General features: G+C 41.6%; 1 protein-coding gene across 2 annotated transcripts in view; it reads right to left on the minus strand.

Annotated features, from left to right (window-relative positions):
- Window positions 1–21,063, minus strand: part of ttc39a (tetratricopeptide repeat domain 39A) — a 138,177-nt gene that overhangs the window by 84,863 nt on the left and 32,251 nt on the right. For both annotated transcript variants that reach the window (XR_010019921.1, XM_063064336.1), the window contains exons 3-7: window positions 12,938–13,069; window positions 11,302–11,378; window positions 9,185–9,252; window positions 4,454–4,518; window positions 1,828–1,927 (exon numbers count right to left, since the gene is read on the minus strand). Coding sequence is in view for 1 of the 2 variants with exons in the window: in XM_063064336.1 (XP_062920406.1) it covers window positions 1,828–1,927; window positions 4,454–4,518; window positions 9,185–9,252; window positions 11,302–11,378; window positions 12,938–13,069 (442 nt within the window). In the remaining variant the exon portion in view is untranslated. The remainder of the gene's footprint in view (window positions 1–1,827; window positions 1,928–4,453; window positions 4,519–9,184; window positions 9,253–11,301; window positions 11,379–12,937; window positions 13,070–21,063) is intronic.

Genomic DNA, 21,063 nt, shown 5'->3' on the forward strand with positions numbered 1-21,063 from the left:
GGAGCAGGAACATTTCATGGGCACATCAGAGCTCTGCATTTGAGAAGGCGAGTCTGAGAACAGGGACTAGTATATTGTCATTGTTGAATATAATTGGGATCAGTGCCAAAAATGCATGGGGACAAGTTTCATGGTGAAGGTCCACGAGTCAATACTCATCAGAGGATCCAAGGTGGAGAGGGTTAATAACTTTAAATTCCTTGGCGTTATCATATCAGAGGATCTGTTCTGGGAACAGCACGCAAGTACCATTACAAAGAAGGCACAACAGCGTCTCTACTTCTTTAGAAGTTTGCATACATTCAGCATGTCACCAAACACATTGACAAACTTCTACAGATGCACAGTCCTACCTGGTTGCATCATGACCTGACGTGGAAACACAGTGCCAGGAAATAGAAAAGTCTACAGAAAGAAGTGGATACAGCACAATCTATCACAGGCAAAACCCTCCCCACCACTGAGTCCATTTACACATAGCATCGCCACAAGAAAGCAGCATCCATCAACAAGGACCTCCACATCCAGGCCATGCTCTCTTCTCGCGACTACTATAGGGCAGAAGGTACAGAAGCCTTAAGTCGCACACCAACAGGTTCACGAACGGTCATCAGAGTCCTGAACCGACACGGATAACTTCACTCAGCACAAATTAACCTACAGGCTCATTCTCAAGGACATTTTACAACTTGTGTTTTCAGTATCATTTTGTTTTAATTACACAATTTGTCTTTATTTGCACATTTGTTGTTTGTCACTCTTGGTTAATTTATGATTTTTCATAAATTCTGTTGCACTTCGCTATTTTTTTGTGAACGCCAGAAGGAAACGAATCTCAGGGTAACATACAGTATAGGTATGCACTTTGCTAGGATGAAACAGGAGAAGTAGCAAATTCAGACAGGATCACAGGGACTGAGTGGCAGCACTCAGTAGGTCAGTAGGCTATTGGGAGACCCAAGATTGCTGGCAAAGGAGCTAATTTAATGTAGAGCAGATGCAAGAAGGATTATACAATCAAATTACATTGCAGGCCTCCCAGTCTGACCCCACAGTTTAAGATCATATTGTCCCAAGAGTGCCTTCAGGACATTATGATCGAAAAGAGCTATTACATGGGGATGATGATATTCCATACAAAGACTACCACAAAGCCCCAGTCAAATTCTTCTAGTGCCATGACGTGATCCAGAAATAGTTATTGTACTTCACATAGGAAATGATGATTTTCAATAGCAGAGCTCTGAAAATAAAGTTTAATGTAATTAAATTTCTGGGCGATTTTGCACAAGAATAACATGTTTCTTGAGAAGTTTCTTTTAAAGTTGTCTTACATTATTACAATGTCAATTGTACTTTCAACTCACAAATGAATGAGTTACATTAGCCTAGAATGTGATTGCATAGAATATGCTTAAGCTCAGATTTTAATTCATATACATTATTGCAAGGATACTACACGGCACGTCTCTAGCTCCAGCCTAATGTCAATACTTCTGCATACAGCATCACATTAGTACTTCTGCATAGAGGTTCATAGAAGCTAGTAGGATGAAATTGTTCTGTGCCAGGAGCATAAAGTAGTCAATGGAAAAGAAAACTGACTGTGGGGAGACAGTAGGTTGCGGAGATGCTACGAGCTTACTACCAGCGATGCATGAGTTCATCCTTGGGTCGATCTTGCAATCCTCACAGTAACTCTACGGCTGCAACAATAGAAGGATGTTGGGAGAAGGCAACCTATGTTTAAATATGAGATGATATGGAGGGTAGGGTAAGAGGCATGCAGGTGTTGTAATATTTAATAGAGCATTTGTCTTTACTCACTAGATTGAAAGCTCCAATTCCAAGTTGAACACCTCCTTCCAAATGACTGTAGTTTTCTCCTTTGGTGTAACTAGATGACTGCACAATATTAAGAAGTTCCCTTTAAGTATTGAACAAAAACAATTTTTAAAAACCAAAATTATTTTAACAGAATGCATTGTAATTAAGCTCTTTTCATTGTTAAGTATATACTTAATATTTATATCTAAGCTCTTCTTGTTTAAGTTTGATGTTGAAGTTTATTCTATTAGAACGGTTCATTTACGTTATGGATATCATGATAAGCATGACTCCAACCTGGAGGTTCCTTCAGCAGAACTGAAAGGGGGATGGCCAGCCGGAGTTCCAGCGAACCTGGAAGAGTGATGTCCGAGCAGACTACGTAGGGTGAACTAAAGCAGGGAGGGCAGGGTAATTGATAGTGAATATTTTCGTGTGGCTTCTCTTGAAAGTACAGTGGATTCCAGTAATTGGGATACATTGGGAACAGGACTTTTTGGCCCAATTAAGTGACTGCTGCAATTAGCTGAACTTTCACGGAAAGAGTTTAAAAAAGACCAACTACGTCAAGCTGAGTAATGAATTGTGTATTTAAATGAAATACAGAACAAATTAGAACACCACCAATATTACTAAAGTACTATAAAACTGTGCATTAGTTCCTATAGTAATTGGAGGAACCTGTATAGTGAATGCTACTGTTTCTCTTGATTGACTGTAAATAATTAAAATCAGTGCAGACACTGAGTGCAGATAATGGACTGCATGAAAGTAGCATCAAAAATCACTGCTTTTTAATTCAACATCAGTTGACCCAAATGAATAACTTAACACAAGCATACGCAACTGATGCTATTTAAAAACTATTCAGTCTAAGCACAGTATAATGTCTTAACGGCCTCACAACTGCATGCAAAAGGCACTAGTTAAAAACTGTTACATATTATGAATCTTCAGTTTCATTGTAACATTCAAGTTGATTGTTGATACCTTCAAATTCTACATAGTCCCTAACTTGTTGAAGTAATGCAATCATTTCTTTTTCATTCCCAGCCATTTCGCACATCCTAAGCCTGAATGCTTGAAGCTGCAGTAGGCAAAACAGTTCTAAATTGTCTTACTGTTAATTTCTCACCAACCATCAGTGACAAAAATCACTACTTTTTGAGCACAGCAGCTGCCCCAATAACTGATGGCTCAATTAACCAGAATCCACTGCAATATGAAAGCTTTAGAAGCCCTGGTTATTTATCTTATTTAGTATAACTAATGGGCAAGGGTGTTTAGAGAGATCACTTTGATTATTTTTTTCTTGTACCTCTGCATCCTCCACGTTTTGAATTACCTGTACTGATAACTGCAAAACAAACAATTCCCTATTAGGAGTTTGAAGAGATTTGGCATGTCAACAAATACACTCAAAAACTTCTATAGTTGTACCGTGGAGAGCATTCTGACAGGCTGCATCACTGTCTGGTACGGAGGGGCTACTGCACAGGACCGAAAGAAGCTGCAGAAGGTTGTTAATCTAGTCAGCTCCATCTTGTGTACTAGCCTACAAAGTACCCAGAACATCTTTAGGGAGCGGCATCTCAGAAAGATAACGCCTATTATTAAGGGCCTCCAGTACCCAGGGCATGCCCTTTTCTCACTGTTACCATCAGGTAGGAAATACAGAAGCCTGAAGGCACACACTCAGCGCTTCAGGAACAGCTTCTTCCCCTCTGCCATACAATTCCTGAATGGACATTGAAGCTTTGGACAGTACCTCACTTTTTAAAAAATATACAGTATTTCTGTTTTTGCACATTTTTAAAAAAATCTATTCAATATACGTAATTGATTTACTTGTTTATTTATTATGTTGTATTTTATTTATTATTTTTTTTCTCTCTCTGCTGGATTATGTATGGCATTGAACTGCTGCTGCTAAATTAACAAATTTCACGTCACACGCTGGTGATAATAAGCCTGATTTTGATTCCCTACAAGACAGGTAGAAAAGAATACATCAAAGCCAGGCTGCTGTTGAGTGATTATTTGTGATTACTAACAACCAGCATTATTGGAGGCCAGGGAACAGAATCCACTTTCCTATGGAGCAGTCATTTATAAGCAAACTGATTGGGCTCTCGTACCTCAATACAGTCTCCATGCAAACTGCCTGAAATGGAAGCAACAGAGCTCCAATGAGGAATGTTTCAAATATGGTTAGATCCATAATTAAAGAGCTAGGACAACCAGCTCCTCAAGTCGACTTCCCATTCAATTGGACACAGACATGAAAATATGTTGATCTCTGTTCTAGCAATTCTAAACAATTGAAAAGTTTTTAGGAGGAATAGTTCCAGGTTCCTGATAGCCTTTATGGGAAGTGTTTCGTGATTGCAGTCCTAATTGGCTTAGTTGTAATATTAAGGCTGGTGACTTCACTTCTGATTCCTGCCCACCCAGTAATATTTCAAACTAAATCTCTCAAAAGGTGACCAATGTTGAACTGAAATTCTGAGAGTATAGCTCTTTCCCCTTTTATCATTTCAATTATTTAATCTTGCATTATGGAACAAAATGACTAAATGCAGCAACAATTATCAGCCTTTACAGCACAGAGCTCTGTCCAACTTACTTGTACGTCTGGTAACTATTTCTTACTTTGATGCCACCTTTGATGAAGCTAATCATGTTCTCATCCTGAAATAAACACGTATGTTAAATCAAAACTGGAGTACCGTATATAGTTTTTAAAAAACACCAATCTATATGACTACTTATCTAAAAAAATGAAACTGCTTACATTTTCTTTTTGTAGACACTGAGGATGGCATTTGCTGAGCCAGCAGCAGTCAGCAGGAGTGTTAAAAATTTTAGGTCAAAATTTGTGGTCGGTGGCAACCACTGGGGGGAAAAAAACCTCTCCCAGCTTATTGATCCTCCTTAAGGAACCTTCAGAAATGCAGCAATCAGTGAGGAACTGCAGTCACATTACTTTCCCCAGCAGGTTTGGACTAGAAGTGATGGCCTAAGTAAGCTCCATCCAAAAAAGGAAAATCCTCTTTCAATACCAGTTAACCCATACCTCTTGATTTAGCTGGGATAGTCAAAAACTGCTAAACTAAAATGCATTAAATGTTTCTAAGAGATTCAGGAACACTTAAAACCTTAAAAAAAAATCAAAGCCAAAAGTTGAACTTATTTGATTGAAGCACCACCTTAGATAAATTAAGTTAAAAGCAATGTTCTTTAGTATGGAAAACAGGGCAAAATTTTTTTTAAAGCAAAAGATGATAAAAAAAAGTTATTCAACCTGTTAGAACTTAAATCTTCCTGCTCTCCCCAGTTTAATAATCTACTAAATTTCAAACTGAACTGAAGTCCCTAACTCTACAAGTGTCAGATTCAAAACACTTACCAACAATGGACAAATATAATGAATTGTGGTCAACCTAAAGCAGGTATTTACAGTTGTATATTAATGGTTCTCATTCCTACCATGCCACTACTTTTAGATTTGTTCTACTTCCCTTATTTATTATTTCATTTCACCAATCAGGATCCACTTTTCCCATGGCTTTTATAGCCTTAGCTCATAGTGCCGTTTTATGATGGAAATGCTGGTTGAAACTCTCTATTTCAGAATCCCTGGGACCAAACTAGTGCTGGACCACAAAAATATACACCCCAGAAATTTACCCAATCACCTTCCTCTTAGCAGGAGAACCGTCCCTTCATAATAGAAACTCATGTATGGGTTCTGAGAACTGCTCATAGCCAGAAGTTTCTGTAAATTGGAGATTGCTGTCAAGCGAGATTGCAGAAGGTGCTATAGATTAGTACAGATTTGTTAGAACTAGTTAAGCAGATCTGAACAATAAATTTAAAACATGCTGGATCACAGGAATTGCCAGACCACAGAACACCACACTAGAGAGTTCCAACCTGCATTTCTTACTGAATATCTTTTCATCCCCTTCCAATCTGTGGCATTATATTCTTTTGAGGTTTTGGTAAGGATGGAGGACAGAGATCTCTATTGACAAATTAAGTAACAATGAAACTATAAAACTTGGAGCAAATATGTAAAGGTAAAATAACGAAGGAGCAAAGCTTGTGTGCACATGTAGTATTAGTGATCTAAGTTAAATTAGTGTTACAGCTATATAGGACCCTGGTCAGACCCCACTTAGAGTACTGTTCTCAGTTCTGGTCGCCTCACTACAGGAAGAATGCGGAAACCATAGAAAGGGTGCAGAGGAAATTTACAAGGATGTTGCCTGGATTGGGGAGCATGCCTTATGAGGATAGGTTGAGTGAACTCGGCCTTTTCTCCTTGGGGCGACAGAGGATGAGAGGCGACCTGATAGAGGTGTACAAGATGATGAGAGGCATTGATCATGTGGATAGTCAGAAGCTTTTCAGGGCTGAAATGGATAGCACGAGAGGGCACAGTTTTAAGGTGCTTGGAAGTAGGTACAGAGGAGATGATGGGATGAGTTTTTTCACGCAGACAGTGGTAAGTGCGTGGAATGGGCTGCCGGTGGCGGTGCTGGAGGCGGAAATGATAGGGTCTTTTAAGAGACTCCTGGATGGCGACATGAAGCTTAGTAAAATAGAGGGCTATGAGTAAAACCTAGGTAGTTCTAAGGTAGGGACATGTTCAGCACAGCTTTGTGGGCCGAAGGGCCCCACTAAGGAGCATCAGGCCATTGTCTCCCACACCATCACCGACTTTATCCGCTCAGGGGATCTCCCATCCACCGCTACCAACCTTATAGTTCCCACACCCCGCACTTCCCGTTTCTACCTCTTACCCAAGATCCACAAACCTGCCTGTCCTGGTTGACCCTTTGTCTCAGCTTGCTCCTGCCCCACCAAACTCATTTCTGCATACCTCAACACTGTTTTATCCCCCCTTGTTCAATCCCTTCCCACCTACGTTCGTGACAGCTCTCACACTCTGAATGTTTTTGATGATTTTAAGTTCCCTGGCCCCCACCACTTTATTTTCACCATGGATGTTCAGTCCCTATATACCTCCATCCCCCACCAGGAAGGTCTCAAAGCTCTCCACTTCTTTTTGGATTCCAGACCTAACCAGTTCCCCAGTACCATCACTCTCCTCCATCTAGCGGAATTAGTCCTTACTCTTAATAATTTCTCCTTTGGCTCCTCCCACTTCCTCCCAACTAAAGGTGTAGCCATGGGCACCCATATGGGTCCCAGCTATGCCTGCCTTTTTGTTGGCTTTGTGGAACAGTCCATGTTCCAAGCCTATACTGGTACCTGTCCCCCTCTTTTCCTTCGCTACATTGACGACTGCATTGGCGCTGCTTCCTGCACGCATGCTGAGCTCGTTGACTTCATTAACTTTGCCTCCAACTTTCACCCTGCCCTCAAGTTTATCTGATCCATTTCCAACACCTCCCTCCACTTTCTTGATCTTTCTGTCTCGATTTCTGGAGACAGCTTATCCACTGATGTCTACTATAAGCCTACAGACTCTCACTGCTACCTGGACTATTCCTCTTCCCACCCTGTCTCTTGCAAAAAATGCCATCCCCTTCTCGCAATTCCTCCGTCTCCGCCGCATCTGCTCTCAGGATGAGGCTTTTCATTCCAGGACGAAGAAGATGACTTCCTTTTTTTAAAGAAAGAGGCTTCCCTTCCTCCACCATCAACTCTGCTCTCAAATGCATCTCTCCCATTTCACGCACATCTGCTCTCACCCAATCCTCCCGCCATCCCACTAGGAATAGGGTTCCCCTTGTCCTAACCTACCACCCCACCAGCCTCCAGGTCCAAAATATAATTTTCCGTAACTTCCGCCACCTCCAACGGGATCTCACCACCAAGCACGTCTTTCCCTGCCCCCCCCTTTCTGCTTTCCACAGGGATCGCTCCCTACGCGACTCCCTTGTCCACATCCCCCCATCCCTTCCCACCAATCTCCCTCCTGGCACTTAGCCTTGTAAGCAGAACAAGTGCTACACATGCCCTTACACTTCCTCACTCACCACCATTCAGGGCCCCAGACAGTCCTTCCAGGTGAGGCGACACTTCACCTGTGAGTCGGCTGGGGTGATATACTGCATCCGGTGTTCCCGGTGCGGCCTTCTATATATTGGCGAGACCCGACGCAGGCTGGGAGACCGTTTCGCTGAACACCTACGCTCTGTCCGCCAGAGAAAACAAGATCTCCCAGTGGCCACACATTTTAATTCCACGTCCCACTCCCACTCTGATGTGTCTATCCACGGCCTCCTCTACTGTCAAGATGAAGCCACACTCAGGTTGAAGGAACAACACTTTATATTCCATCTGGGTAGCCTCCAACCTGATGGCATGAATATTGACTTCTCTAACTTCCGTTAATGCCCCTCCTCCCCTTCACACCCCATCCCTTATTGGTTTATTTAATATATATTTTTTTAATTATATTTCTTATATTTTCCCCCTTTTTCTCTCTCTCTTTTTTCTCCCTCTATCCCTCTCACTATAACTCCTTGCCTGCTCTCCACCCTCCGGGCTCCCCTCCCCACTTCTCTTTCTCCCTAGGCCTCCTGTCCCATGATCCTCTCCCTTCTCCAGCCTGGTATCCCTTTTGCCAATCAACTTTCCAGCTCTTAGATCCACCCCTCCCCTCCTGTCTTCTCCTATCATTTTGGATCTCCCCCTCCCCCTCCCACTTTCAAATCTCTTACTATCTCTTCTTTCAGTTAGTCCTGACGAAGGGTCCTGGCCCCAAATGTCGACTGTACCTCTTCGTATAGATGCTACCTGGCCTGCTGCATTCACCAGCAATTTTTGTGCATGCTGCTTGAATTTCCAGCATCTGCAGATTTCCTCGTACCTGTTTAGTGCTGTAAGTTTTCTATGTTTCTCCCCCTACTTCTTACAGAAATGCAGGCTACGGTGAGATGCGAATGAAGTTGTTAGAAAACAAAAGAAGATTTGGGTTCAGTTTTTTTTTACACAGGTTAGTTGCAATGGGCAGTGGTGGAAGGACAAATTGAAAAAATTGATGGGCAAAGAATTATGTCAGGCATTTCAGAATATTATGCCGAGAACTTCCTTTGTTCTCAAGAAGAAACAAAAGGAAAACAAGCAACTTCCTAAAGCATGTTTGCTCGTTTCTAATGAACAGAAAAAGTAGTGATTGACCTGATTATAATGTTTGATATTGTCATTTAATTTGCACAATATCTATAGTTGAAAAATCAGTTATGTTGTAGGGAATGTGCTGTAAACAAAACAATATCAGCTGAACATTTCAGCAATTACATATAATTTAATACAAAATGATTTGACAAGTAGAAGTGAAAATCTTTCATTTCCCTTCCTTAGTCCAAAATATAATTACCTGTAGGAAAGTCAAAGCAGCCCTCTGTAATAAACACTCAGCATAGCAGACTTCGGCGTGCATTTCCTCTGTGTAGAGATCAAAACACTCCACATAAGCTTTCAGCACTAAAACGTTGCAATTAAGCACCATTATTGCATTCTTTGACGAACATCCAGTCCTCAATTCCACTCACATCAACATTCAGGAATTAATCAAGATTTTAATCAAACAAACTCAAATATGTAAGAACCATTCAGTAACTAATTTTTGCTATAATGCTCTTGATAATTAGCTTCCACATTGCTTCAACACCCTGCTTAGCTGTTCAACATCCTCTAACTTTATCACCTTCTGAGGACTGTTCTCTCCTCCAAGACTGACCTCTTCATCATCCCCAAATGTAGTCATTATACCACCATCAGTATGCTTTCAATGATCAAGGATTGAACTCCAGCATCCCCTCCCTGAACTTCTCGACTGTCCTTGCTCCTTTCTCCAGTAAAACACTCCTTCAAATCTCTCTCATGAGCGAGGTTGTTGGACAATGCAGCATCATACTTTTAGACACTATGCGTTAGAGGGGCAAAATGCACATTTGCCTTCATTTGTATTAGATACTCATTCCTTTAAAAATGCTGGTAGTGATTTGAGGAACGTCTGCTGGTTTGTCTTACTGGCATTTCCTGTCGGTGTAGGAATTTATGCATATCGGATATAAAACAGGTGTATGCTTTCAATCAGATTGGTATTTTGCTGCAGCTTTTAAAAAGACAGTCCCTAGAACTGTGCCAAAAATCCAAAGGGGTAAGAGAACAATATTTTATTCATTACTATCATATTCAGTCACTAAACTCCAAACCTACACTGACATAAAGCTCATGTTTGTGCGAGCGTGATGATGCTTACAGACAGTGGCAGGAATCACTGAATTTACAGTCAACTCTCTGTAAAGTGTTGCACTACTGTGCTGCGTGAGAAATATGGCTCATGAGGGGCATTGCATTGATTTTGTTCAACTTTATAACTTGAGTAGGGTCTCAAAAAAAGATTTTGTTCAATTTTTCAGATATTACTAAAGTGCAAAATACTGCCAAACTTTGAAGAACAATTAGGAGCTCCTCAGAAGTATTTATAAAATGATGGAATGGGCAATTTAGTTTCAACCTCAATTAATATAAATACTTAGAATAGGGAAATAAAACATGGAATGATCTGGAAAGCTGGGGACTTGTAGTTCAGTTTTACAAGATGTTAAAATTAGCAGCATTAGAAGACAGAACTCATCATTAATGTTCATAATTTAATAATGAGTTTACAGGGAGAGGAGATAAAATAAGTAGGTTTAGATATATCACTAATTAGACGTGTAATCTTAGTAAAACTACAGCCAGAGTTTGTTTTGTAATATATGCCCTGTGCCAATAAGTACAAAACAGAATTACTAGGTGACCATGGCAAAAGGAAATATAAGAAACAGTGAGTTTAATTAGAGCAGAGGAGATTACAGAATCATCAGTGAAAATATTCAAACTTGTGCAAGGAGCTGTAGGAACTATTTCCAGTGACTGAGATTCTGAATTGAGGAGAAACAGAAACAAGATTAAATGTAACAGTTAGGATGGGGGCCAGGGAAGTTTATCTAATACACAAAGGGATTTATGAAATTTGTATGCACTGCCAGAGTTAATGATTAAAGCAATGACCACGGACCAGAGCAGAATGAAATGAAAAGGAAACAATAGGTCAACAGAGCATGTCAAGCAGTACCTGGAGGGGAATAAGCAGTCAACATTTCGGGCCAGGTCCTGACGAAGGTTCTGAGCCCAAAATGCCAGCTGTTTATTCCCCTCCATGGATGCTGCCCGACCCGCTGTGTTCCTCCAGCTTTGTGTGTGTGTTGCTCTGGATTTCCAGCACCTGCAGAATCACACTAGGTGAAGACCATTTCTCCTTTAAGAGAAGATACTCCCTAACAGGCTACAGGGGAAAATGCTATAACCAGGTCCCGTCCTTCTCCTTCAGATGACAAAAATGACAGAACCATAGAAATGGGGAACAGGGCAAAATTAATGAAGACTTGTGTGAGACATTACTGGTAGAGGATGAAATCTTAAATTATAATACTCTCGACAAACCTTCAGTGAAATGCTCTGCAGATTGCCTGTTCATCAAGTTGTTGATTGAGTCTGCCACAGTGTTTTTTTTCCTAAACCTAGTAGAATGAAAGGAAAAATAACCCAGGTTACTGCCCCGTGAAAAAGATGATAACATTAATTTTAATGATCCCTTCACCCATCGTTTTAAAGGCAATCATTTTTGCCAGTTTACAGTTCCAAATTCTTGGCAGAATGTTAAGTATGAAAGCCAAAGTATACTTATACATAACTTGACACACCACATACAAAGTTAATTCTTCAGCTAAATTTCTGGTTATAGAGCCGTACAGAGTAATACAGCAAAGAAACAGGCCCTTCAGCCCAATTCATCCATGCTGACCACAGCTTCCACCAAAGTAGTCCCATTTGGCCCATATTCCCCTCCTTATCTATGTACTTATACAAATATCTTAACTGTTATTGCAACTGCCTCAGTCACTTTCTTTGGCAGCCCACTCCATACACCCACCACCAACTGCATGAAGAATTTGACCCTCAGGACCTTAATAACTCTTCCACCTCTCACCTTAAACCTAAGCCCTCTAGTTTTTAGTTCCCCTTCTCCTGCAAAGCAAAAACCCATATGAATCTGTACACTTTTTATAAAGTCACCCCTCAATCTCCTATGTTCCAAGGAATAAAGTCCTAGTCTACACAGATGAGAAAAGCTTGTGCTGTTCTCTGTTGCCCTGCCTAACTGAACTATAGCATATGGAACCAAAGCACGAATTAAAATAGAATGCATTGCTGGGCAGAGAAGTGGCAGATGGAGTTCGATCCAGAACAGTGTGAAGTGATACACTTTGGAAAAATCAAACTTGTCGGTGGAATACAACGTTAATGGCAGGATTCTTAGTGATGTTGAAGGGACCAGGATATCTTGGGGTCCAAGTCGATAGGGTGGTGAAGAGGACATATGGTCTGCTTACTTTCATTTGTCAGGGGATTGAGTTCAAGAGCCGTGAGGTACTGTAATGCCCCTTAAAACACTGGTTAGACCATACTTAAGGGTACTGTGTTCAGGTGGAATGTGGAAGCTTTAGAGAGGGTTCAGGGGAGATTTACCAGGATGTTGTCTGGATTAAAGGAATTAATCTGTTTTATGAGGAAAAGTTGAGTGAGCTAGGGATCTTCTCCTTGAAGCAAAGGAGATTAAGAGACTTCTTGAGAAAGGGAGATACTGTAAGATTATGAGACACATGGAGAGAGTGGACAGCCAGCAGCACAATGGCCAATACGGAGGACATATGTTTAAATTGATTGGATGCAAGTTTACAGAAGATGTTGGAGGTAGTTCATACAGAGAGTGGTAGGTGCCTAGGACACACCTCTGGGGATGGTGATTGAGGCTGATTACAATCAGAGACTCGTAGATAGGCATATGGGGGGTGATGGAGTAGGAGGGGACGGTTAGGTGGATCATGTAGTAGTTATATGGGTTGGTACAACATAGTGGGCCAAACAGTATGTGGCACCATTTTATGTCTTAAAAACCCTTTTATCTGTATATAATTTAAAAATAGCTTGCTGCTATATTGCAATTGCTCAATTCAACTGCAGTTACCAGACAGTATTACATCTTTCCACACTTGTATTTTTAAAAGAAACCACTTGCTTTTGACAGACGGCTTGGGCATCTTTCATTGTATTCCCAGCATTAATAATATCCTCAGGTTCAAAGGTCATCATGGCTTGCATTTCCAATATCGTGGCATATGTCAAGGAGTGATACATGCTGTCCTTGGCTCTGCAAAAATAACACAAAAGTATATGGATACAGTCAATATTATGTATTAAATCAATTTTAGTAGCTTCCTACCAATACTTATTGGTTAAAGTACGTTGAATTAAGCCATTAATTGATATGGATGCATTTTCAATTAGAAAGGGTTGTTTAACAATACAGTACTTTAATAAATGTTAAACCATGAATTTGGTAAAACCATATGACCATCTTAACAAAAATGTAAATTTTCAATTTTGTTTTCAATTCTAAGCATTTTACGGAATTTTAAGCATTAAAACAATTTTTTGGCATATGTAAAGTTATTTCTTCAATTAAATTTCTGGTGTTAAATATTTTATTTGACTTCAGATCTGTGTAATACTTAAATACAAATACAACTGTCCATCAGAGCTGTGCTCAGGCTGAAAGTAACAAAATTCCTATGATGGCTTTGTGTCCAAGTTTGCGGATGAAATGAAGACAGGTGGAGGGGCAGGTAATGTTGAGGAAGCAGGGAGTCAGAAGAAAGACGTACACAGATTGGGTGAATGAGCAAAGAGGTGCAGCTGGAATATATTGTAGGGAAGTGTATGATCAAGCATTTTGATAGAAGGAATAAAGATGTAGACTACTTTCTAAACAGGGAGAAAATTCAAAACTCAAAGGTGCAAGGGGACTTGGGAGTCTTTGTGCAGGATTCCCTAAAGGTTACGTGCAGGTTGAGTGAGCTGTAAGGCAGGCAAATGCAATGTTAGCATTCATTTCAAGAGGACTGGAGAATAAGAGCAAGGGTGTAATGCTGAAGCTTTATGAGACATTGGTCAGACTGCATGGAGTATTATGAGCAGCTTTGCGCCCCTTATCGAAGATGTGCTGGCATTGGAGAGAGTCCAGAGGTTTACGGGAATGATCCTGGTGATGAAGGGTTAACATAAGAGGAGGATTTAAAGGCCCTGGACCTGCACTTGCTGGAGTTTCGAAGAATGAAGGGGAATCTCATTGAAACCTATGAAATATTGAAAGACTGAGAGAGTGGATGTACTGAAGTGGGTGAGTCTATGACTAGAGGGCGCAGCCTCAGAACAGAGGGATGTCCATTTAGAATAGAGATGAGGATGATTTTTTTTAATCCAGAGGGTGGCGACTATGTGGAATTCATTGCTACAGATGGCTGTGGAGGCCAAGTCATTAGGTATATTTAAAGCAGAAATTGATAGGTTCCTGATTAGTCAGCGTGTGAAAGGTTACAGGTAGAAGGCAGGAGAATGGGATTGAGAGGGTTAATAAATTAGCCCTGAAGGAATGGCAGAGCTGTCTCAATGGGCCGAATGACCTGATTCTGCCTCTCTGTCTCATCAAAGGTTCAAAGGTCCAATTTTGTTAATATTGCTAATTTAACCTATTTTATGGATTGCTTCCGGCACTTTCTCAGCTGTTGCGATGCTGGCCTGTCCATTATCACTTTCAGCATTGGCTCTTCACAAGATGGTGTTAAGGTACCACAAGTTGCTCAGACAAAATCACTGTGTCTTTCTGTCAAGTCATCTAATGGACGATTGCTTCATAGAATGGTTGTCACACAGAAATACCAGTCACCGTGGTTTACAATTCATCTCTATCAATGCTTGGTGAAATCCTTTCCAGTTGGATCATAACTAAGAAAAGACGCTGCTGATTTTCTCAATACAGGGGCAGAATGGATATCCTGAGACATCCACAATCAAAGTAAAATATACAAAAGGGGTTATAGTATTTAAAATCTCTCTCTATGCCATAAAGGCCAAATTAGAAAACATTTGTAAGTGGGCTGGGAGTGGAATGAGTGGACCAGGACACGCAAAATTTATGGTTCCATTTATTAGTGTGATCGTATCAACCACCCAGCACTAATGACACTGTTTATTAGCACAGCTAGCATGAGTTCAGATTTACTGATTAAATCCAGCCTGGCTCTCTTGTGGCGGGAGGCATTTTCACAAGCCTCAGGGACTTGTAGGAAGACTTGACTGATCATGGGTAAAGAGAGGTCCCAGGGTCTTTGCAGTTCAATACTGGAGATCAGAGGGAAGAGGATGAGTAACCCTTTACCTAAAGAGAGACAAGTCACCAAACCTCCTAGGCAAGCAAGAGCACAGGCAGGAGACAATTCAAGGAGTCACTCCCCCAGAAAGCGGATGCAGGGCAGAACAAGTCTCATGATCTCAGAAGTGGGGTTAAGGTCACGTGGAACATCTCCCACACATTACATCGCAGGCCTCAGACATCGGTCTCACCTACCAACAATCTCTATCAGGGTTCGGACCAAATTTTCTATGCCTCACCAAACCATCACATATTTACCACAACAGCAGGCAGACATCATCATCTGCTGGCACACTTCCCTCTCTCCTGCAAAACAGTACGCTAAGTAGCAAAAGGTAACAGCCATCTGGCAGGGAACAAGCTAACAGCCCACCTTCCTCGAGGGCAAACCTATCGGCCATTGCAGAGTTACAGCTAGCATTGAAAATGATGCTGTGCTTTTTCGTCCTCCTTCATCTCACTTTTCATCCCCACCTTATTCCACCATCTGCAGATGCTGGGAGCCTGCATTTTTAATAGCCACTCTCCCCTCTCCATAGCACTGGCCCCCACCCGATGTCTTTGTCCCTTTAGGTCACTTTGGCAGCAGTGCACTCTAGGGTAGCTTGGGGAGGAATGATAAAAAAAAAATATTTTGGTTAAACAAGCAATAAAAGTTAAACAAGGGGGTGGGAATCAAATTAAAGCGGCTAGGTGTGAGGAGGTTAGTTCACAACAGAGGGATGGGAACCAGTGCAGAGAGACAGAGGGGTGTAAAGTGAGCGTAGAAGCAAAAAGTACAAAGGGGAAAAGTAAAAGTGGCAGGCCGACAAATCCAGGGCAAGCATTAAAAAGGGCTAAGAGAGTTGTAAAAGAGTGCCTGAAGGCTTTATGTGTCAATGCAAGGAGCATTCGTAATAAGGTGGATGAATTGAAAGTGCAGATTGTTATTAATGATTATGATATAGTTGGGATCACAGAGACATGGCTCCAGGGTGACCAGGGATGGGAGCTCAACGTTCAGGGATATTCAATATTCAGGAGGGATAGACACGAAGGAAGGGGAGGTGGGGTGGCGTTGCTGGTTAAAAAAGAGATTAACGCAATAGAAAGGAAGGACATAAGCCGGGAAGATGTGGAATCGATATGGGTAGAGCTGCGTAACACTAAGGGGCAGAAGACGCTGGTGGGAGTTGTGTACAGGCCACCTAACAGTAGTAGTGAGGTCGGAGATGGTATTAAACAGGAAATTAGAAATGTGTGCAATAAAGGAACAGCAGTTATAATGGGTGACTTCAATCTACATGTAGACTGGGTGAACCAAATTGGTAAAGGTGCTGAGGAAGAGGATTTCTTGGAATGTATGCGGGATGGTTTTTTGAACCAACATGTCGAGGAACCGACTAGAGAGCAGGCTATTCTGGACTGGGTTTTGAGCAATGAGGAAGGGTTAATTAGCGATCTTGTCGTGAGAGGCCCCTTGGGTAAGAGTGACCATAATATGGTGGAATTCTTCATTAACATGGAGAGTGACGTAGTTAATTCAGAAACAAAGGTTCTGAACTTAAAGAGGGGTAACTTTGAAGGTATGAGACATGAATTAGCTAAGCTAGACTGGCAAATGACACTTCAAGGATTGACGGTGGATATGCAATGGCAGGCATTTAAAGGTTGCATGGATGAACTACAACAATTGTTCATCCCAGTTTGGCAAAAGAATAAATCAAGGAAGGTAGTGCACCCGTGGCTGACAAGAGAAATTAGGGATAGTATCAATTCCAAAGAAGTAGCATACAAATTAGCCAGAGAAAGTGGCTCACCTGAGGACTGGGAGAAATTCAGAGTTCAGCAGAGGAGGACAAAGGGCTTAATTAGGAAGGGGAAAACAGATTATGAGAGAAAACTGGCGGGGAACATAAAAACAGACTGTAAAAGCTTTTATAGATATGTAAAAAGGAAAAGACTGATAAAGACAAATGTAGGTCCCCTGCAAACAGAAACAGGTGAATTGATTATGGGGAGCAAGGACATGGCAGACCAATTGAATAATTACTTTGGTTCTGTCTTCACTAAGGAGGACATAAATAATCTTCCAGAAATAGTAAGGGACAGAGGGTCCAGTGAGATGGAGGAACTGAGCGAAATACATGTTAGTAGGGAAGTGGTGTTAGGTAAATTGAAGGGATTGAAGGCAGATAAATCCCCAGGGCCAGATGGTCTGCATCCCAGAGTGCTTAAGGAAGTGGCCCAAGAAATAGTGGATGCATTAGTGATAATTTTTCAAAACTCGTTAGATTCTGGACTAGTTCCTGAGGATTGGAGGGTGGCTAATGTAACCCCACTTTTTAAAAAAGGAGGGAGAGAGAAACCGGGGAATTATAGGCCGGTTAGCCTAACGTCGGTGGTGGGGAAACTGCTGGAGTCAGTTATCAAGGATGTGATAACAGCACATTTGGAAAGCGGTGAAATGATCGGACAAAGTCAGCATGGATTTGTGAAAGGAAAATCATGTCTGACGAATCTCATAGAATTTTTTGAGGATGTAACTAGTAGAGTGGATAGGGGAGAACCAGTGGATGTGGTATATTTGGATTTTCAAAAGGCTTTTGACAAGGTCCCACATAGGAGATTAGTGTGCAAACTTAAAGCACACGGTATTGGGGGTAAGGTATTGGTGTGGGTGGAGAATTGGTTAGCAGACAGGAAGCAAAGAGTGGGAATAAACGGGACCTTTTCAGAATGGCAGGCAGTGACTAGTGGGGTACCGCAAGGCTCAGTGCTGGGACCCCAGTTGTTTACAATATATATTAATGACTTGGATGAGGGAATTAAATGCAGCATCTCCAAGTTTGCGGATGACACGAAGCTGGGTGGCAGTGTTAGCAGTGAGGAGGATGCTAAGAGGATGCAGGGTGACTTGGATAGGTTGGGTGAGTGGGCAAACTCATGGCAGATGCAATTTAATGTGGATAAATGTGAAGTTATCCACTTTGGTGGCAAAAATAGGAAAACAGATTATTATCTGAATGGTGGCCGATTAGGAAAAGGGGAGGTGCAACGAGACCTGGGTGTCATTATACACCAGTCATTGAAAGTGGGCATGCAGGTACAGCAGGCGGTGAAAAAGGCGAACGGTATGCTGGCATTTATAGCGAGAGGATTCGAGTACAGGAGCAGGGAGGTACTACTGCAGTTGTACAAGGCCTTGGTGAGACCACACCTGGAGTATTGTGTGCAGTTTTGGTCCCCTAATCTGAGGAAAGACATCTTTGCCATAGAGGGAGTACAAAGAAGGTTCACCAGATTGATTCCTGGGATGGCAGGTCTTTCATATGAAGAAAGACTGGATGAACTGGGCTTGTACTCGTTGGAATTTAGAAGATTGAGGGGGGATCTGATTGAAACGTATAAGATCCTAAAGGGATTGGACAGGCTAGATGCAGGAAGATTGTTCCCGATGTTGGGGAGGTCTAGAACGAGGGGTCACAGTTTGAGGATAGAGGGGAAGCCTTTTAGGACCGAGGTTAGGAAAAACTTCTTCACACAGAGAGTGGTGAATCTGTGGAATTCTCTGCCACAGCAAACTGTTGAGGCCAGTTCATTAGCTATGTTTAAAAGGAAGTTAGATATGGCCCTTGTGGCTACAGGGGTCAGGGGGTATGGAGGGAAGGCTGGGTTCTGAGTTGGATGATCAGCCATGATCATAATAAATGGCGGTGCAGGCTCGAAGGGCCGAATGGCCTACTCCTGCACCTATTTTCTATGTTTCTATGTTTCTATGTTAATAACATTGAATTAGATTAATATTTTGAAGTTTCAAAACATAAATCAAAGGAAGACACAGAGAATAAGCGTGTAACTTCATCTTTACTTGAAGTGAGGCGTGTATGTATCACGTGGTAGTGTGATGACGTATGCAATTAATGTATTTCTACATATAACCCATAATTTAGTTATTTAAATGAATAATTAATCAAACTATATACAAGATTACTCAAATATTATTGAAATATTAAATAAACAACTGACCCACTCTATACAAACCTCTTAAACCTACCTTAACTTTTAAAAGGAATTAATGAAACAATATGAAGAATGTTACAACCAACTGACCTCAATTTTCCCTCAAACACAGCATCTGACATAAGCCGTCAGATGCCACCCCACTGTATTTATATCTCTGAGGAGCAGTGTACATGACCTATAGTTTCTTGTTACAAACAGTAATTTTTCTTGATTGTCACTTTGAGGACACTGGAACACTCTCTCTATAGTCTGCTGCACAAGGGCATTAGCACAGTGACAAAACTGCTACTGTTCATTGGGGACTGGTTTTCAACAACCGCGAGTGTGGAGCAGGAATAAATAACACATTCCCATGATGCCATGTCTTGGAAACAGCTGGAGCGATGCAAAAGAACCCAATTTTGAGGCAAGGGTATAAACACAGATTAAGTGATGGATTAATCAAGGCACAAATCTGAAAGGCACAAACGCACTTCATCTCAGAACCTGTTAATTATCTGTCAACTTAGACAGCATTAAATGTTGACGAAGGACATTGATACCAAAACAAGATTTGAAAGAACTCTACTAGTTACAATGAACATGAAGGCAGGGGCTACAAAAACTGACATAAACAAATCTGTGGAGAACTAGACAGTAGATGTCAGTATTTCTGAATACAAATCTCTAATGCACTACTTGGAATTTCTTATCATTGCATTCCAGCAATGATAGCAATGAATGACATGGACAATTTGCAACCCCTTCAAAGTGATTAAAAGCAAGGCAGTTAGGGTTCTGAATCAAGAAGGATTAAGATGTACTTTTACAAAACCAAGCCTTTAAGGAATCGTGTGATGCTATTGGGTTTACTGACTGTTACGTACCCAGTAATTGGGTTGCCAAACCAGCAGAAATGGATCACTCAGTTGGAGTCTGGATTACTAGAACTAAGGAAGTTTTATTAAAGAAACAAGCAACACAGTACTCTAATTAAAAGGATAATGAATGCAACAGTTCAGCAATGATAAACATACATGTACACAGAATTAAGATAGCAGGATCAATCAAGCTCTATCGTTGTCTAGGGGCAAATGACCAGTTTCAAAGTGACACAAAGTTCAGTTCAATTTAGTTCAGTTGGCAGTAATCGTTGCCATGGCGATGGACAGTGGGGGGGGGAGGAGAGAGAGCAAAACGAATGAATATTCAACACAGCTTCCACACAGAGCTTCGCAGTCAGCTGTCGGGCGAGTCCTTTGTGATGTCATCTGAGGTCACCGACCGTGACCCCTCAGTTTCCAGATACGATCGTTTCCCTGCGCTGAACCTGGCACCCAGGCAAGGGTGGACACACACCAGGTTCCCGCCGATCGTGCCTTTCCACCCTGTGCATTTATGGCTTGATCCCGCGATCAGCCGTCCAAAAGCTTCCCACCGACTTGTGAGAGGCGCACCGCTTCCAGGGTCTCGTTACCTCGGGTGTCGTGTGTGTCCTGCCTTAGCGAACCTGTCCCTTTATATCCCCCTGCTGGGGTATCGTCTGTCCATCACTTCAAACAGTTCAGGGTTCAAAGGGGGAGCCGCTCTTGACAGCTCTCCTTCCCCTTCATTACACATCTCCAAATGCTGCTCCATTGTTTTCCTTATCTCTCTCTCTCCTGAAGACAGGTGGCAGACCAACTGCTGATTCCACAGGACAGCTAACATCTTAATCTATGTGTATTCCTGTCACATGACCAAAAAACTCTTGAGTTCAAATGAAGACCTAAAGCCCTATCGGATATAAATAGCCTCAAGTGCTCTCACTAAAGGGAGGTTATACTGTAACTACCCAATCTTCAAAGACCCAATCATCTGATGAAGATGATGCCAGCGAATAATGCGACCAAAAGCAATGTCCTTCAGACAATTCCATTCATGAAACTACTCCGTTAACTTCTTCATCT

Source organism: Mobula hypostoma, chromosome 12 (assembly GCF_963921235.1).
Source record: "Mobula hypostoma chromosome 12, sMobHyp1.1, whole genome shotgun sequence".
NCBI lineage: Eukaryota > Metazoa > Chordata > Chondrichthyes > Myliobatiformes > Myliobatidae > Mobula > Mobula hypostoma.